The sequence below is a fragment of the Pogonomyrmex barbatus genome, unplaced genomic scaffold, assembly GCF_055798465.1.
Source record: "Pogonomyrmex barbatus isolate J1 unplaced genomic scaffold, ASM5579846v1 scaffold10, whole genome shotgun sequence".
NCBI classification, from domain to species: Eukaryota; Metazoa; Arthropoda; class Insecta; order Hymenoptera; family Formicidae; genus Pogonomyrmex; species Pogonomyrmex barbatus.
Window position 1 is genome coordinate 7,958,236 of NW_028297099.1, and position 20,171 is coordinate 7,978,406.

The 20,171-nt window shown below is 31.7% G+C and overlaps 2 protein-coding genes across 6 annotated transcripts; one reads left to right on the plus strand and one right to left on the minus strand.

Moving 5' to 3' along the window:
• Nucleotides 1–472: 472 nt before the first annotated feature.
• On the plus strand, nt 473–16,762 carry LOC105426619 (uncharacterized). Of its 5 annotated transcripts, XR_016137872.1 has the most exons (24): nt 473–760; nt 929–983; nt 1,610–1,722; nt 1,938–2,069; nt 2,145–2,278; nt 2,904–5,648; nt 6,968–7,299; nt 7,882–7,997; nt 8,751–8,884; nt 8,955–9,200; nt 10,259–10,472; nt 10,545–10,954; nt 11,064–11,362; nt 11,486–11,780; nt 11,908–12,191; nt 12,345–12,498; nt 12,575–12,922; nt 13,006–13,306; nt 13,388–13,609; nt 13,696–13,833; nt 14,024–14,092; nt 14,202–14,384; nt 14,602–14,760; nt 15,935–16,762. XR_016137872.1 is itself a non-coding variant. In XM_089070348.1 (23 exons), exons 3-23 carry the CDS (start codon nt 981–983, stop codon nt 14,701–14,703), a joined length of 6,861 nt encoding a protein of 2,286 aa, XP_088926474.1. In that variant the 5' UTR covers nt 473–760; nt 816–851; nt 929–980; the 3' UTR covers nt 14,704–16,762. The 5 variants fall into 5 exon arrangements, 4 of the variants coding, with proteins under 4 accessions (XP_088926474.1, XP_011636221.2, XP_088926472.1 ...); XM_089070348.1 differs by lacking the exon at nt 1,610–1,722 and adding an exon at nt 816–851 and having other exon boundaries at nt 14,602–16,762; XM_011637919.3 differs by having other exon boundaries at nt 14,602–16,762.
• Ids (iduronate 2-sulfatase) lies at nt 15,167–19,950 on the minus strand. The gene is made up of 9 exons (XM_089070365.1): nt 19,814–19,950; nt 18,371–18,607; nt 18,102–18,279; nt 17,293–17,423; nt 17,057–17,228; nt 16,766–16,942; nt 16,539–16,676; nt 15,923–16,467; nt 15,167–15,833 (listed from the first exon to the last, which is right to left on the minus strand). Exons 1-9 carry the CDS (start codon nt 19,850–19,852, stop codon nt 15,501–15,503), a joined length of 1,950 nt encoding a protein of 649 aa, XP_088926491.1. The 5' UTR covers nt 19,853–19,950; the 3' UTR covers nt 15,167–15,500.
• Between the last annotated feature and the right edge of the window lie 221 nt (nt 19,951–20,171).

The window sequence follows — 20,171 nt, forward strand, 5'->3', positions numbered from 1 at the left end:
CTTATTATATTCAATCTATGATTGGTCAATTCTTAGCTTCTAATTTACTATCTATTATTAATAGCTTATTGTAGAAAGCTTTTAGGCCTGTTCTACAATGCGTCGTGTGTCGGTGTTGTGTCGTGGGCCATAAGAATGGGCCAATTACAATCAAGTATTCTCCCCACTCAATTGTGATTGGTCAATTCTTGTGGCTTTCAAAATATGATCACTATTGTCACTGGATTCAGAAACATTAGATGTATCATTTTACTTTGTTCTTTATCGAATATTAAACAAGAATAAAATGATATCTGGGTACTCTCGCATATTACCTTTGAACGTACTGTGATTCTACCTTTTCTACTGCAATTGCGTTCTAAAACTCATCCTAAAAGAGAATTTCGACATGTGACGCAACTGCGTTCCAAAACTCATCAAAAGACGTTTTTTTAAATATTTTTATTACAACTGCGTTCCAAAACTCATCTTAAAAAATTGCTTGAATTTGATCATCAAGCATATCACGCGTACGCATTATATTCGTGTGTGTAGATTTTACAGTGAAGTTCTTTGTCGAAAGCGCGGTTTTCTCGTAACCTCGGAAATGGGCGGTAATTCTCGAAGAGGTGAATTTGTAGATGATTGATCGTGGAACAACGCAAGACAGTCGCTCGATTGTTGCCGTGTCGCTGATTAAATTTTAATTTAATTCGTATGTTGCTTTCTTCCTTTTTTTTACCTCAGCTAACCACAATCTTGCATCCTGATCATGCCGAAGGTAAGACATAGTCTTCATTTAATTGTTGGGAAATACTAATTAATGCCGTTTACAGTGATTTCGTATCCTATGCGGTATAAAAGTTCTTTGAGTAAGCGACAACGATTACAACAGTCAACTGTCGTATTTCATGTGTAGTATTTGCGTTTACTTTATATCGCTTTTCAGAGAAAAATCAAGACAATTACGGAAGAGCTTGCTTACCGCGAAAAATATTTTCATGGTAGGTTAATTTCGTCGTATAACTTACATTATTGTATGTATGATATGTGTCTGATATGTGTGTCTGTATTATGTATGTATATGATATATACATATGTGTATATATATATATATATATAATATGTATACATATATACATCATATATATATTATGTATACAATATGTATGTATGCATGCATTTATATATATGTGCATATACTTAATTAAAAGTTATATTAAAATTAAAATAACTTTAGTTAATAAAGAGGTTAATTTTGCATTATTTTTATTAAATTTAAAATAATTTTTTAAAATTATAAAATTATTTTGAATATTAAAACATAAAATTTTAACTTCGAAAAAAAAATTAAAATGTTAAAATTTATTTTAAAAAATAACTTGAAATAAAAAATCTTACTTAAAATTAACTGAAGTCACACGTCATTAATTTTCTAATTTTATTAGTTGTAATTAACTGATTAATAATAATAATTGTCCAATTTTAGTATATACATATAAATGTATATTTGGGAAACTCTTGTAAAATGTTTGTGTCAGAAGTTAAAAAAACTTTTAATTAGTATCTTAACATATTAGTGAAAATTCTATTGCATATAATAACACAAAACCATATATTTTACATTTAGATATTAGAGTTATTAAAGATACAGATATAACATGTACTTCTTGTGGTGATGAATTGAATGTTGATACAAAGCAAATCTTTTCTCATCCTCTGATTGGAATACTACAGTGTGAAGTAAGAATGCCATATACTTGTATCATTCTATATGAAGTCAAATGCTTCATACTTATGTTTTATACTTATGTTTATTTTGATTTAATTAAAGAGTTAATTTAATTTACTTATTTTTCTTCTACTTATTGAAATTGTAAAAACAATAAACAGATCTCTTTTCTGCTGATTATGGTTGTATTATGCTATGTATATTATATTATTTTTATTTTTATTAGACATGCTGGAATCATATTAAGAAAATAGAGGTGAAATTTTATGAAGATAAAACTGAGACGTGTTATATATGTGGCAACAGCAAGAAATTATACGTGTGCTCTATTGAAGACTGTTACTCGGCGTTTTGCAAGGTAATAAATTCAACATATATGATAATATAGCATTTTTAAGTATAAAAATATTTTTATTGTTTGGAATTACTTTAGGGATGTATAAAGAGGAACGTGAGTTTGTCATTGTTGGATGTAGAAAAGAGAGATTGGAAATGTTTTATATGTAATCCTAAACCTATTTGGAACCTGAGAGCTATATGCGCTGTTATAATGAATTCTCTTTGCAAGTGAGTATGATTAAACCTACTAAATTTTCCAATAAGGCAAGCATATTGTCATTCCATAGCTGTATTCCTACATTTCTCAACTATGCTTTGATGTTTATCTATTCGTCATAATATTTTTTATTTTATATATCCACACATGCATATGAATTATATGTATATATGCGCGCGCGCGCGCACACACACACACACACACACACACACACACACACACACACACACACACACAATTAGTCGATTTTAATATGAAATTAGAATGGATATTAAAATTTTTTGTAAGTTATAACAATTTTATAATTTTTTAAATCAAATTGCATGTTTCATTGAGCATGTTTAATATTACGTAACATGCGTTATCCTATAATTTAATATCTTATTAATGCTGTTAGTCCGTTCTGTTATAACATAATATAATAAAGGAAGAAAATTCTGTATGAGCAAGATGTACAACTGAAGAGCACAATAGAATCTATCGCGTTTCTAGCTACAGGACTGGCTGACAGATACTAAAAGTCCGAGAATAAATGAGTTAAAAGAAGAATGAGGGATATGCATGTGTACGCAATACTTTGAATACATCTGGGAAAAAGAGAAGATATGTACATGTGGAATGGATCTTCTGTTTCAGAAAGGGTAACAGGAGAAGCAAGAGTGAAAAACATATTTTGCCATCTCAGGTGCAACGAATAGAAAAAACGAAAGAAATACAAAAAGTTTTGCAAACGATATGCGACAAAGAGGACGACGATAATGATAATCCAAGAAATTATGTTTCGATATTCATGCGAAAAGCGGATAAAAATCGGCAAGAAAGAATATCGGAGGAAGATCTGACAGATTCGAACAGTGAGGATTCCTTGTTATCGTCTAAAGACAACAAAAAAGGAAAAAGCAAAGATAAAAAATCAAGATCTGCACGAAGTGGTTCTATCCCGAGACGTTCAAGGTTAAAAGAAAAGATTGGATCAAGAAAAAACCAAATATCCAGCGATGATGATTCTACCGATACGTTGATGAATAAAATAACGAGATCTAATTACGATTGTGTGCACCTTTCTGATAATGAGAGTGACGAGTATGACGCCACAAGCAAAATATCGAAGAGAATTTCAAAAAATACTAGACAACAAAAAGAAAAAGCTAATACAAAATCGAAGGACAACATGAAGAAGCGGTGTGACTCCACTAGTGAATCTGAAGACGAAGTCAAAGTCAAATATAAAACGCGAAGTACAAAACGTTCTACGAGTCGTGCAACATCGCACAGTAGTATCGATGAACCAAAACATAATGAATTGTCAAAAAAGCGATTGTCTATCTCCCGAATCCCGGAAGATGATTCGGATAACAGTTCTAGCAATAGTTCTAGCAAAGAGTTTCAGAAAATAAAACTTCAAAAAGTGAATCGCGACAAATATTCCAAGAGGCAGTTGGCAGATTTAGAAATAGATCATACTAAGTCACCCTGTGAGAAAAATTCTGCGAATGATAAGTGCGAGGAAGATGGTAAACAATCAGAGAATTTTAACGATGTAAAAAAAATTTTAAAGGAATGTAAACAGATATGTTCGAATTTTCTAATACATATAGAAACTATAGAACAATTATATAGTAAGCAGAATGAAGAACAATTGATATTGAAGTCTACAGAAAAAATTAATAAGTTGAAGACAGTAATAGAGAAAAAACAAACGGATTTGATAACCTGTTATCGATCATGGTCTAAGAATAGAAAAAAATCTGGTACAAAGAAATCAAGCAAGGTAGTTAGTAATAACGAGGAATCTTTGCAAGAACATGAAAAACGCATTTCTAATGACAATCAAGACGTGAATAAAGATGTGTCTGAATGTGACAGCGAAGAAATATTTTCAGCGGACGAAACAAAATCACCGCAAAAGACGCAAGTGACTCGACAGGTAGATGCGTCAAAGAAGAAAAACATAAATGGAATTAACATTGATGATGAAGACAGACCAAAAGATAATGACGAAAACAGCGTGGAAAATAATTTGGCCAGTTCTCCGGTGTTGAATCCTTGCAAAAAAAAGAAAATTAGTACAGAACAGTCAAATAAAAAGCACTTGTTTTCAGAATGTGATAAGAGTAACAATGAGGAACAATTAACGGATGCAAATACTAATACTAACGATAAGCAACTGAACTTAAATACTGATATCCATAATAATGAAATCGAGATTGAAGATTCTCCCTTGAGACATGGCAGCAAGGAAATGACATTAGAAAATGAAAGAGATAAATCTTATGAAAAGGATATACTCGACGAGTCGATAGATATGTTTGACGTGTCTTTCGATGTTCCTGAAAATGTAGAAGAAAATAGAACAGAAAAAGAAACGGATGTAGAAACGAATCATGATAAAAGAAAATATACATCTATAGATGAAAATTTAGATACTTGTCAGAATTCTTTGCAAGATGAAGTTTCACATAAAAGAAAGAGTAAATCTCTTTCGTTCCATAATAATGAAGAAGAGAGAGATTCATTAGATCAAAATACAGTTGCGCCTGTATTTGCAACCAATGAGGAAGTTCAAGATAACTCGAAAACATCTCAAAAAACGAATGTTGATGACAATGAATCTCTCGATGATGCTGAAGCATTGGCGAAGAAAGCTCTGTTAGAGACAGATTCCGATTTGTCGCCAATTGGAAACATAACTGAACAAATTGAAGATCCGATTACAAATGATATTAATCTAATTAAAAAGAACAACGATGCGGAAGATAACGATTTTGATGTCAATAGCGTTAGTACAATAATATTTTCGGCACTTGAAAATAAAACGAATGAAAATATTGAAAAGGATGTTGTCGATGAAATCGAAACTGAAATAACGAAGAAAAGTATTGATAAATTAGATAAGAAATCTCATCAAGAACTGAATTCATCGGATGAGGATGCTAAGGCAGAGAAAGCTGCCAAGAAAGCTCTTTTAGAATCAAATTCAGATGATTCTACAGTTTTGTCGACGGAATCGGGAAAGGTTATTGACAAAAAATCTGAAACAGATTCTTCTGAAAAGAATGCCAAAGCGAAACTGGCACTCTTAGCATCATCCAATAGTGAAAGCTCCACTTCTGAATCTATTTCATCCGAAAAGACAAGCGTGTCGATGAGTACAAAAAATATTAAACATAATCATGAATCTGAAAGTGATGAAGAATCTATAATTTCCAAGTTGAAAAGGAGAAGACTCCATCTTGACCAAAATCCCTACTACAAAAAAGATAAAAAACTGAGAATGTTCTGTATAGTCCATGTAAAACGATTAAGCAAAGAAGTTCTTAAACGCCATTCACGAGCATTAAGAATGTCAAGAGAGTATCTGGAACAGAAAGCACTGAAAAGGTATCAAGAATTTTCTATAAAACATATGTCTATCGTCTTGCATCGTTTGATTTAATTAAATTGCTATTTGATAGAGTTTCAAATATACAATAGAATTTATTTGTTGTCAAGTTAAACTTTGCATGACATGTAAAATTTAAGATAAAAATTATAAGATAAAAATTGTTTAATATATGAATTTTTATAAAAATATAATACTTGCGGATTACAAGTATTTCATAATAAAAGTTTAAAGTATATAATAAATATACTATATTACTAACATTAGTTTTGTTACTATAGGATAAAGTATTCCAACGTTATATTATGTTTTGTTACGTATGCAATCAAATTGAACATTTTTGCTTATATTAAAGGATTTTTGCTGAGAAGTATAAGTAAAAGCATATAAATGTTTAATTAAATTCAGTTTTCTACTAAAATATGAAATTTTCTATCATTAGATATAATAAAGAAAAAAAACCTTAAATGAGTAAAAATACAAAAGAGAATAATTTATGTTAGCAACAATTACATGAACAATTACAAAAGAGAATAATTTATATTAGCAACAATTACATTTACAATGAGTAGAAAGTACAAATCCGTAATATTATAAATTATCATAAACTATATTCCAATATTTACTGCCAGTACTAAAAATTTATATAATATATAAATTTATATAATTTATATATAATGTATGATTATAATGTTAAAATTTATAAGGAACAAGTAAACATGAATTATATGTTATTTTCAGTATTAACAATAAATGTTGGAACTTAGTTATAATTAAATCTCAGATTATTTTCATTATTTTAATAAGATAAAAATATGTTCTTTTCTCTTTAAGGATTTGTATAGATGTCCAAATTTAATAAATTATAAATAAATTGAAATTTTAATAAAACAGTTTTTTATTTGTATAAAATCTTCATTGAGATTTACAAAAATGTAAGATGTTTCTGCAATACATATCAGTTTATTTAATTTTATAGTTTTTTTAATGTACATATTCTCTCACATCTATAAATCATGATTCTATAAATGAACTTCTATAAATCATGATTCTATAGATGATCATGATAATTCAAATATAATTAAAAAATGTTCAATTTTGCTACAGAACTTTAATATATTTACTTATGTGTGCTTTTATAATACAAAGAATATATGTATCATTTCTATGAACTCTAAATTTTTTGTAAATTTATGATATTTATAAAATTTGCTTTGATTGAAATAGACTGATATTTTGTACAATAAATTTTTCGTGACAAATTTAATTTACTTATTAATCATTATCCAAAATACCTTACTTCCATTGTCCTTTACAGTCTCGTTAATCTGGATAAACTTGAAAAAAAACGTAAGAAAAATACTAAAAAAGATTCCAATTCATCGACGGATGATGACTCGTCCTCAAAAATTTCGAAAAATGCAAATAAACGAAAGGGAAAAGTAAAGGATAAACAAGAATCTTTGATGGATCATTTGAAAAGAATAGAAAACGGTGATGTCTTGGAAACTATAGAAATGGATTCTGATTCCGAAGAATCGGTTCATCAAATAAAAAAAGTAGATGATCTGCCCATGTCTAATGAAGCTCTGATATCAGAAGCAGATAAAATCGCGAAAGAGAATCTATTAAATTCCTCTGATTCAAACGGTAAGCAATTTGATATTGTTGAAAACAGAATTATTGCATGAAACTTTTTCCAAAAAACACAACGCACAATTTTCCCGATTAATTTCTAGCACATTTAACATCACTTTTTCCTTGGAAAAGGTTAAATATTTTCTTTTATTATAATATTTCAGATTTTAAAAGTACATAAATTTATACAAGATTAAATTATAAATATAAGCCTATTGAAGTAAAAAAACTTATTTGATTAAGATTATAAGTTTTTATTTTTTTGTTGTCTTGTCTTTTTGATGCTTAATTCATTTTAAATTTTTATAATTCATAAATTGATTAATTTATCGATATAAAAATGAGTGACGTTTCTTTTATAGTTAGATTTACTTTTTTTAGAGTCAAGATGTTTTTCGTTCAACTTTTATTTTTTTACTGATTGTTTAATTTAGATTTTATAAATATATAAATTTAATGATTTTTTATTGAAGAATATTTAACAACATTTCTTAATTTTTATTTTTGTATTACAATGTTAAAAATTACCGTTATATTATTTATGATTACATAGTTTTATCTCAAATATATTAATTACATGTTATTTAAACTTAGAAAAAGAAATAGTAATAGACAGCGATGACAGCGTAAACAAAGATAATAAAGATGAAGAAACAGAAAAGAAGAAAACAAAATATCAAAAGGAGTCTGAAGAGAAAACTTCAAAACAAGTAAGGCATTTTCTTGTAGTTTCATAAAAAATATCAATAAATAACAAATAGTTTTTTAATTATTGATTATTATATCGCAAATCTGTCATAAGCTTTGCTTAAGAAACAATTCCTTTTTGTTCACATCTGAAATAAAATATGGCAATTACTATCCGGTTTAACGTTTTGTTAAGACATGCGATGGTATTATCATCTCACAGATTTGATAGTTCAATAATGTGGCTTTGTTTTGTTGTTTGCTTTGTCTTATTTTAATTATGGACAACATTGGTCTCTATGGATTATATCAGATTGTATAGTGGAAAGAGAGTTTTTAGATAAACATGATATAGTCGGACTATTTAGATTTAATGTTCGCTTTCAATTAGTTAAACGAAAGAAAACTCCATCCAACATAAATTTTAATTATATTTTAATTGTATTTAATTGTATTTTATTGTAATATGATTTTTCTGTATTGAGATTCTGCATTTATATTTATATTTATATATTTTTCTTTTTAATTTAATGTTATTTCAATCGACGAAAAATGTATTTCTCGTTGCGATTTTTATTTTATTTTATTTTATTTTATAATGGTTATACTGAAGATGACTTAATTTAAAATCAAAACATTTACATTTTTTAATATTATTATTTTTACAACATTTAGTAAGATTTAGCTTTCATGCTCCTTTGTCTGAATTATTTGTTCTGAAATTTAATAAGCATTTTTTATTTATACAATTCTTTTATTTTTATTTAATGTTTTAGGGCAAGAAAGAAAATAGCGATTGGAGGCGAGATAAATTATTGACAATGAAATTGTCCGACACCGATTCCGAGATCGAACAAAAAAAATGGGAGAAGAAACAAGAAAAAATGGAAAATGAATCGAAAAAAAATAAGTACGTTATTTAAGTTGTTTTATTTTATATTAAGAACTATACACTATATTAGGAATATGTCTCTTTACAGTAGCGATTCAGATGACGAAGAAAAATCCTTAAAAACTAACAAGAAGAAAAAGAAAACTAGGCGAAGAATCATAGATTCGGATTCAGATGTAAAAATAACGGATTGCAGTTCAGATTCTGAGTTCAAAGTTTCAAGTGCCAAAGAAAATTCATCCGACTCAGATAATACGAAGAAAGAAAAAGAGAAACGACGGAAGAGGCGCAAACGTGATAGCAATTCATCAGATACAGATTCTTCAGAAAAAAAGTAATTAATTTTATATATAGTGTTACGATTGAGTAATCCGAATGATCCGCTCTGTCGAATATTGCCTCTCGAATTTTGATTCTTCAAGAAGAAGATCATTCTTTATCAACGCGACAGTTATTTTTGATTGGAGGCCGTCTTTGACAGAGAGCTGACGAGCGCAAGCTCTGCTGTCGATTGTAATATTCTATTCCAGGGTGTTTTAAAAGAGCGTTTTTTTTCTAATCTGTCTATTCTGTCTATTTATTCCCACGAGTCGATCATAAAGTGTGTGTGTCGTATATGAATCCATCACGAGTACAATAACATATACAGGACGATTCATTTTAATCTTAACAACTAAATATTTCGAAAATTAAGGTTTGTATCTAAAAATGTTTCATACAAAAGTTTTATGATTTCGAAGAAAACATAAGATGCTGTCATTGATTTAACCTTAAGTATACATGTTAAGATCATATGTAAGTCAACTTTGTTTTTTTAAATGGAAACCCCTATTTTTTATTACATATTCTTGTAGCTAGTCTCAAGAACTTTTTGATAAAGTATTTTCTAAAGTAAGTACTTTCTGAGTTGGCTTGAATTTGACAATATAAAATATCTCGTTTGCTATTCATTTTTTGGCAACTGTATCTTAATATTTTTATGCACAGAATGATGAGCACGAGCGTTGGTGTAAAAAAAACATAATTATAAACAATAAACTATAGTCAAACCGATATATGTTTTTAAAACAATCAAATTATAGAGTGTCGAATAACTATTATAAAACTTTTATTTGAAATGTTCTTTTTGTAGCTTCCATATTTTTCGAAATATTTGCTTGTTAAGATTAAAATGAGCCACCTGTATACATGTATAATTAATAAAAGGTTATATATAATTAATAAGGCTATTGAAAATCAGCATGATAATGTATAATAGATATTTTAAAAACGTGGTCTTATATGAATAAATTTTTTAATTCTTTAATTATATCATTTTTGTTATTAATTATACATATATATTTATTTTATTTCTTTTTATCTTTGATCTTTGTTATACTATGTAATTTACAGGTCAAAACCGAAAAGAAAACGCATCAAGAAAATGGCATCTGATAGTGATAGCAGTGACGCAGAAATAAAAAATTCGCAAGGATCCACGCCCGGTAAAAGCGGTCGAAAAAATATACGAAAAGTTCTGAAGGATAAGCAAGTAGCGGAGGATACAAAACTAGCTGCTAAGGAAGAGGAGGAGAGACTGAAACGTATCGCTGAACGCCAAGCTGTGGTATATTCTGTGCTTATGTACTAGTTTCTGTATTATATTAACATATTTATATACAGCTATTTTTCATTGCAGTACAATGAAATGTATGAGATAAGACTCGCTGGCGAAGAGAAAGTAGATAAGCTCGTTTTAGACTTTGATACAGAGACGAAGAAAGAACTCGTCACCGTGCATGAAGAATTGGTAAAGCGTCTAAAACCGCATCAAGCGCAAGGCATTAAGTTTATGTGGGATGCTTGCTTTGAATCTCTAGAAAGAACGAAGACTACATCTGGATCCGGATGTATAATCGCACATTGTATGGGTTTGGGCAAAACATTGCAAGTAGTAACTCTAACATACACGCTTCTTACTCATGAAGAGACGGGTGTTAAGACAGTACTGATAGTTTGTCCGTTGAGCACAGTACTCAATTGGCTAAATGAGTACAATACGTGGCTAAAAGATTTAGATGATGATATTCACGTATATGAATTAACAAAGTGAGCATCTGGTACTCATAATATTTAAAAATTATCTATAATTTTTTATCTATATAATACAATTTTATTATTAGAATTTCAATAACAGAATAAACATAATCACTTTCAGGTTTAGGAAGAATTTTGAGAGAAAGTGTCAGCTGCAGAGGTGGCAAAAGACTGGTGGTGTGCTGATTATTGGCTATGAAATGTTTCGTAATCTTACGGGTTCGAGTAGAAATATTCGGAAAGGTATGAAAGAAGTGATATTGGAATGCTTAGTTAATCCAGGTGCCGATCTTGTTGTTTGTGATGAAGGCCATTTATTGAAAAACGAAGACACTGCGTTAAGTAAATGTATGAGAAGCGTAAAAACTATGAGACGGATAGTACTTACTGGAACACCACTGCAAAATAATTTAATAGAATGTATGTATCTAATATTTTTATTTTATATTTTTTATATACAAAACATTTTATTTATCTATATATATATTTAAAAACTAGTATTTTATATCTATTTAATTTATTTTATATCTATTTATCTCGTAGATCACTGTATGGTGCAATTTGTAAAGCCCAATTTGCTAGGTACAAAGAAAGAATTCTTAAACAGATTTGTAAATCCGATAACAAATGGCCAATTTGATGATTCTACCGCTTATGACGTTAAATTGATGAAAAAACGTGCACATGTGTTGCACAAAATGTTAGAGGGTAGTGTACAGAGATTCGATTACTCTGTGCTTACACCGTTCTTACCACCTAAACAGGAATACGTTATTTTTGTCAGATTAACAAAGACGCAAATTGAAATGTATCAATATTATCTAGAAAATCTTGCCAGGTATTTCAGAGATCTTATTATGCTATCGTTATTGTGCTTTCTTCTCGTTTAATTAAAAATGCAATCATTTTTTATTTATCATAAATCAGATCGAATATATCATTTTATATATATTTCTTTCTTACAGACGCCAAGGAGGTCAAGGAGGAACTCTTTTCGCAGATTTTCAAGCATTACAAAGAATCTGGACGCATCCTGTAGTCTTACGTCTAAACGCAGAGAAAATAGAAAAAGCAAATGAGAAGAAGTTACTTACCGAGTCAGAGGGTTCATTAAAAGATTTCATTAATGACGACACTACCGATGTTGACAGTGATAGTTCAAATAATTCCAGTAGTGATAGTGACGTTCAAGCTGTCGATGAAGAAAATACAAATGTTTCAAAACGTAGGACAAGAAATAATCCTGGTGGTAAGTCTTCATGATACATGTGTTTATTTTAATTTACATTAAAGAGATAAATAAATTAACTTAGTAACGTAAAGCGAATAATACATGTATAATGCAATAAAATATTAATAAAAAATGTTGAAAAAAATGTTGTAAATTAAATTAATCTTTTAGAATCAGAAGAATCAGAGGAAGAGGTTAAAAAAGAAGAAACAGAATGGTGGTCGCAGTTTGTACAATCTGAACATTTTGAAGATATTCGAGTGTCCGCTAAATTATTACTACTTTTTGGAATTCTAAAAGAGAGTGAACAGATCGGTGATAAAGTGTATGTATCTCGTACTTAATTTTTCATTAAATAATCATACTGTCATTGCTTATTATTATTGTTGGTTATTTGACAGGCTCGTATTTTCGCAATCTCTATATTCTCTCACTTTAATTGAGGAATTTTTAAAAAGAATAGACGACCAGACTCAAGAAGGTACAGCCAATGACGCCCTAGATAATCATACCGGAAATTGGCAGTTAGGTCTCGATTATTTTCGATTGGACGGTCAAACTTCAGCCGAAAATCGAAGTATATGGTGTAAAATATTTAACAAACCTACCAATACGAGGGCGAGATTGTTCCTTATATCCACGCGCGCCGGAGGATTGGGAATAAACTTAACTGCGGCAAATCGAGTGATTATATTCGATGCTAGTTGGAATCCCTCTCATGACGTGCAAAGCATATTTCGGATATATAGGTACCTTTTTAGCGTTTTTATCGTCTTTATTTTTATACATTTCGAATCAATTAATCTTGATTTGTTGATCTGATAATCATCAGATTTGGGCAAAAGAAGCCGTGTTATGTATATCGGTTTTTGGCGGCGGGAACAATGGAGGAAAAGATTTATAATCGCCAAGTTACGAAACTCTCGCTCTCGTGCCGAGTCGTGGATGAACAACAGATTGAACGACATTATAGTAATCACAATCTAAACGAGTTGTATACGTTTGAGCCGTATAGCGATGAGGAAAAACCCACGTTAAATTTACCTAAAGATAGATTGTTAGCGGAGATATTTCTGAAGTACAAGGATTTGGTAGAAAATTACCACGAGCATGATTCTCTATTGGAGAATAAGGTGAAAAATATTTTTTTTTTTCTTTCGTATATAAAGAGTATGTTTTTATATATCCTATCTAACGAAATTTATATGTAACAGGCTGAAGAGGAATTAGATGAGGAAGAACGCAAACAGGCCTGGTTGGAATATGAAGAGGAGAAGAAGGGAAGACCATTAATAAATCCGATAAATACAGCTTATCAAAATAACATGCTCCTACAACAGCAGTACATGATGAATCTTGTACAGTCTAACATGGTGCCTCAAAATATGTCTTTGCAAAACGAGTATGAAAATCTTCAAAATCTTATTCGTAAAGACGTAAGCAGAAATACTCTAAAGATACCATTAAACCATATTTATTCAATAGCTCAAACAAATTATTTATAATTTTGGATAATTTGCAGTATCCTAATGCAACGCCGGAACAACAAAAACTGATAGCTAATCGAGCTTTAATGGAAATGTATACTTACTGGGAGAAGCAAGCCGCAGTGTATAATAAACAATCTGTACAACCAATACGACATCCAGCAGTTATGTCGGTAATGAGCTATTTTATCTATTACTAGTATTACACACTTAATAATATTGACAAAATTATTTGTAAATGATAGTAATAATAGCAGCTCTTTAGCTATTTTTATCTATTATTTAAATTACACAGAGATATTTTGAGATACGATATGAAATGCATAATTTTAATAATTTGCATAATTTTGTAATATTTTACAGAATTTTCAAAGACCGCAAACTCCGAATTTTCAACAAAGACCACAAGTTCTAAACAACAGCAATATACATGTAAATATAAATATGTATATATGTATATGTATATGTAATATGTACATACATATATTTGTTCATATATCGCTTTTCCAAAATATTTATTTGTAATTTTCATATTTTCTAGCAACAAAATTCACAGCTTCAGTTTCTTTTGGGGCAATCGACAAATTATGTGAACAAACCTGTGCAGTCGAATAGTGCACAAATAGGAGAGGTAGTTCCAAACCTATTTACATATCAAAATGCTCCAGCTCCATCTGTTGCATCTAATAATGCAGGTGGAAACATGGACCAAGATGTAATAGAGGTATAGTATGTCTGCTTTGGTATGACATTTGAATATCAATGATGAAAATATCATTTTGCAATAAATAAATAAAAGTATATAGATCAAGATATTCAAACAAGATATAGGTATTCCAGACACTCCTCGGTTAAGCAGGATTTTTAACGCCTTTGACCTCTTAATTTCTGAATTTATTAAACAAATTCTTGATAAATAATTATGCTATTTGAATTCATAGGTCCCCACTGTAAGTAATACAGCTATAACACGACAGAGCGGGATGAATAGCGCACAAGTAGCTGCACAACCAATTGATAACAGTAAAATTCAGGAGGAGTAAGCTTTCTATATGAATATTTTGTATGAATTATTATTATCTTGTGCGATAATGTTACTGGTAAGTTGATATAAATCTTGATTGAGAGAGACACATAACATTCAAACATGTATACGAAGATATTATTCATATTTTATGTTGATTTCCTATGTAATTCCTATGTAATATAATAAGTAGTACTGTACGTGTTAAGATATTTATATATATTATAGCATTAATATAACTGTTTGCATAATCAAATTTATATGCACGTACAAATTATACAAATATATGTTAACATTTTCAAAATTTATTCATCAATTTACAAATCAATTATACAAATATATGTTAACATTTTTAAAATTTTCTTATACAATATTTGTAATGCAAACTGATGATTGCCATGAAAAAAATGCGTATATTACGCATAAAATATTACATAGAGAGATTTTAGTTTATATAAATGCAAGAAATATTTAAAACTCGATTTGCACATGTTAAAAACGACTTTTATTTTTTATCATTGATAGTTAGATATATGTAATGCATATTTTCCAAAAATTTTTATAGTTATGTATATTTATAATAAATATTTTATAAATTTATTTACATTTTTTTATAATATATAATAAATTATGATTGATTATTGGCATTCACTTCTTCCGTGATATATAATCAATACATGATAATGTAATTTATTAATTCTATGCTATATATAGACAAAGAAATCTCTTAAATACTTAAAATAGGGATATAATATTGGATATTGTTAAATGCATTGGTGTGATATCAAAATGTTGCATTATAATTTTAATAATATTTTAATTTGGGAGAGCACTTCTCCATCCAGCTTTTAGTAACGCTCTGAGTTGTTTTTTTATATTTAACATTTTCGATGAGGTTACTATGTTAAAATTTTCCTTCCTGTCAGTTCTGTGATCGTATAATTCCTCCGCGATGATGATATCCCAATCTGGTTTGCACGTCGTATGCGTGAACGGTAACCATGCGGTGTAACGATAATCGCGAGTTTTCAAAGTGTAGCCCATTACATTTATTTCTTTCAAACGTGGTTTATCGCTATTGGGATTAAGCGTAGGTTGAATTCCTGGTCTCGGATACTGACTGAACGCCGCCTTTTTCCAAGATACTTTCTGAATTTTTGCAAATCATAGGGATAAATAATAAGGACAAGAATCTTCATTTTGTATGCTTGTACATTACAATAAAAAGTATACCTTACCTGACATTCTAGGGTACTTTTTATAAGCGGCAAAAGTGTAATACCCTCGCTACAAGGATTGGACATTTCCTTTCGGGTGAGAATGTTTCCCGAGCGCAACCGACGGTCCATGTCGTTAATTTGACATATCGGTATGGGAACATCCGCCAGATCTGCAATCGTTGGAAATAAATCGACGAGTTCTACGATAGCGTTAGTAATTCGACAATGCTTCTTAGAACGTAACGCTCTGCTCTCCATAGATATATTATATTCCCTTTGAATATACGTCTCCCAGAGGATTCTTTCATATCTTCTCATGTAATCTGTATTTGTATCAACACCGATTTTTCCTTCGTCTAATACCATGTACTTTGAATTGATCTTATCTTTCATTCTGTCATTGTTTGTAATCTGCGCATTATATCTTATACGATCTGTAGGCGTAGAACCGTAATTATTGATATCAGATGTGACTGTTGGAATTGATATTATCAAAGGTACGTGCACTGCGACGTCGAAGTTACTATATTTAGACCAGACAGCATGTTCTCCAAGTGCCCAACCTATATATTTAATAACAAACCATGTAATACACGCGATTCCGCGAGTGTATTTTATTTTATTTATTAAATACCATGGTCAGATGTTAATATTACGATAGTATTCTCTCGAATTGTCGAGACACGTAGCTGATGTATAAGCTTGCCGATCATATTGTCAATATAAGACACGGCTGCGTAGTACGATTGGATAATTAATTTAGCGAACCCCTCTGAAAATAGATGATCAACCGATCACAGAAACTTGTAGAGATGAATATGTTTACATATAAAATAAATATGTTTATCTCGCGCGGTATACCTGGTATTCTTTCCCATGGAAATTTTAATTTCAGTTTAGCTACGTCCTTCCTCCATCGGAGATCAGTCCAGGGATTGTAGGCAACGTTACTCACGTTTTTCGGCCATAGGTATGGTTCAGGCATTTTGAATTTTCGTATAGGATGATACTCTGCACGATGCAAGTTTATAATGCAAGCTTTATATTATTTCCAACGATGATTTTCGCATGTTTTTATGATATAAAAAAAATATTGAATCTATTGTAAACAAAATTTTAATTTTGTTGCATGTCATAAAATGTGGAATGTACTTAGATAACGTTCGGGATACTTCAAAGGTATGTGAGGCTTCTGGAAACCAACGGCCAGAAAAAAGGGATCGGAATTTTTCCTGTGTTTATGTATGAATTTTCTTGCCTCTTGTAATGATTCGATATCGGGTAACGTTTTATTCGGCATGCTCGAGACATGTACCGGGCATATCTGTAAATGATAATACATGAGTCACGTTCCATATATATGACAACACGAAAATATTGCATATTACGAGATTCGTTGCTGCCTTCGACTGCGGGATCGTTTTGCAGACTGGAGCATTTTTATATCGATCTGTGTACGGATGAAAAGGCTTCTCGGTCCACGAATAGGGATTGTCATCGGATCCATTAGAACTTATGCCTGTAAGGTCGTATGTATGAAATATTTGCTTTTCAGACGTCACTGGCCTCTTTGCTCGTATCGTTTACAATTTAATTGACGTTGATTGACTTCCAAGCTCGGAGATAAGATATGCGATTCTCGATAAAGCAAATAAGAGTAACTACGACCGCACTTAATTTGATTGCTAATTAACTCATCAATATCCGTACTGTTTTGTTGCACTGTCATTAACTTGACATGAAAGGAAAATTACCGTATCCTCTAAAAAAATATTTTTGCTTTTAAAAATTAGGAAATTTTATGGAATTTTATTGGAACTCAAGGAATTTTTTGAAATTTTATCATTAAATTTAAATTCTAGCCTTCGAAAAAATGATAAAATTACCACATTTTTTAATAATATCCAAATATTTTCTAATTAGAAAATACTAAAAGATATATGCAATAAAATTTATTTTAAAGTTGCATTGCAGTTTAAGAATTGTATAATTTTATTCGGAATTTTGAACAAAAATACCTGGAAAATCCAAACGAAATTCGAGTAGATATCTCAGAGATTAAAGACAGCTAGAAATTTTGCTTTAAATAATTCTGCCGATTGAATTAACGAGATGGTAATCATCTAATCAACATCGTGATTAGCATCGAATATCTAGGATGAATGTAGCAGGAGAGCAAGACCTAAGATCCAACTACCTGGATGAAACACTTTTCCTATAGACATTGTGGTATATCCATTGTTCTTCAGGTGTTCCGGCAACGTAGTGTAATTGCCTGCTGCATCACGCCAGTAGCTATAAAAATCATAAAGCCGAAGGGTGTCCGGTCGTCTGCCCGTCAGGAAGGAGTTCCTACTAGGCGCGCATAACGCTTGCTACAAAAGAAAAAAAAACAAGAACGTATTGGTCTCACGCGTCGAACGAAAAGGAAACTCGAAATTTAGATTATCGCGTGAATAGAGGAACCTGTGCGAACGCCTCGGTGAAGATGACGCCGTTCTCAGCCAGGGCATCTATATTCGGTGTGTACGCGTTAGCGTCGCCGTAACATCCTAAGGTGGTCCTCAGATCGTCGACAACAATCAGCAGTATATTTGGCCGCGCATCACCGACGGCGATGGCGTTACACATCAACGTAATCGTAATAAAATTAAAGCGGGTCACGGTGAACATCGTACAAGAACGACTGTTAATGTATGTGACCTGGAGGAAAAAAAAGAAGAACGCATTAGAAAGGCGTTCTCGTTTGTGCAGAGTCTGATCTCACGATCAATCTTGAAAGAATCGACATCGAACCTTCTATCCGGCGCGAACCTTCATTCTGCTCCAATTTCGCTCGGAGCGCGCGGAGCGATTTAATTCAACGTTAAATAACAACATCGGATAATTAGTTGGATAAGTGAGGGCGAAATAATAATTTTACTATCGTGCGCGGAATAAATTTACAAGTGGCGCGGCGGTCATTTTGAACGTTCGAACGCGACGCGCATCGCGTCAGCGACGATCATCTGATCGCCTGAAGTCAGCTGATTGTCCCGCGACGGCCGGCCGGACCGGCCAGCTTCACGGTGATCCGTCCGTCCATCATCAAGCGTCCGTTATGTTCTTGCTGCCTGCCGTGCCACTTGCGTCATCCCGCAGCCTTGTTCCAATGTTGACTCCGTCGTATTCTCGCTCTGTCAGCGATATTGCGATGTTTACCGCCGCGCGCATAACTTTCGATACGTCATCGATGATTACGCGTACACGTTACACTCGGGCGAGCATTTATTTCCGCTCCTTATTTATCCTGTTGATTGTTATTGTCACACGCTCGTTGTCGCCTTACGTAGTTCGTTATCCTGACGACTATTAATGATCATTCGAGTCACAGATAGCGAATTTCGACGTTTAATTAAGACGAGCACGCGTAATCGACTTCATCGATTGTTATTTTTAGTGACTTATTTTCCTTGAGTCTCATACTTGTTTTTCATACTTTTTTTTTTTATGACGTAATGCTTACGTTCAAAATGTATTCGAATCGTTCCGAATTAAATCCATTTGAATAAGTAAACTTGTAGATTGTATCAAAACTGCTGTTAGCGATATTAAATTATCAACAATGCGAAATTTTATTTCCAGGCGCTTTGGCATAAGAATCAATTATTCATTATCTTATTAATCTGACTTATTTCAAACCTTTATCTCGCTAGAATAGAAATCATAATCAAGTGAAATATTTGAAACGAGCTGAAAAAACAAAGGAACGAAGGAAAAAGAGAATTCCTCCTTTGTAAGGATATCTCGTAATTTAGTCCTTTGGATGAAGAAAGATGAAGGAGGATCAGATTCTCCCTCCTCCGGTCCTGATAAGAGATAAAGTAAGGTTCACAAAGGAAGAAGAGACACAGAGTCCCTCGACCATACCCAAGTCGAAAACGATCGCAAACGGCAAGCGGCGCTCATGTTCCAGCCTGTTCCAATCGCGACCAGTCCCGTCTCCCTTCCCCCCTCTTCGCCGTCCGACCCCTCTTCCCACTGCGCCTCGCTGAGGAGACCCAGCCGTCGAATCAGCTGATTATTGTTTTCGTTTCTCTGACATGGAGTGGACCGTGGCGGCGCGACGTAGCGTGCGTGTATACAAACGTACCAACACCCAATAACGTATAACTAGTGGTGTGTCCGCGCGGGGAATCTCGCCTGTCTTCTCTACGGGAGAAACTGTCCCACTCAGCGAGAATTGTTCCTCCTCTCCCTCCTCTGCGTGCGTGTGCGTGCGCGCGGG

Excerpts from the sequence above, each read along its gene's own strand:
- LOC105426619 (XM_011637919.3), top strand. Across the intron at positions 1,723-1,937 it reads TTGGAATACTACAGTGTGAA|ACATGCTGGAATCATATTAA; the intron begins GTAAGAATGCCA and ends TATTTTTATTAG. Across the intron at positions 7,300-7,881 it reads AAATTCCTCTGATTCAAACG|AAAAAGAAATAGTAATAGAC; the intron begins GTAAGCAATTTG and ends ATTTAAACTTAG.
- Ids (XM_089070365.1), bottom strand. The coding sequence starts at position 19,852 with ATGAGCGCCGCTTGCCGTTTGCGATCGTTTTCGACTTGG. Across the intron at positions 16,943-17,056 it reads GTATCCCGAACGTTATCTAA|CTTGCATTATAAACTTGCAT; the intron begins GTACATTCCACA and ends AATAATATAAAG. Across the intron at positions 16,468-16,538 it reads AATATTAACATCTGACCATG|GTTGGGCACTTGGAGAACAT; the intron begins GTATTTAATAAA and ends TTAAATATATAG.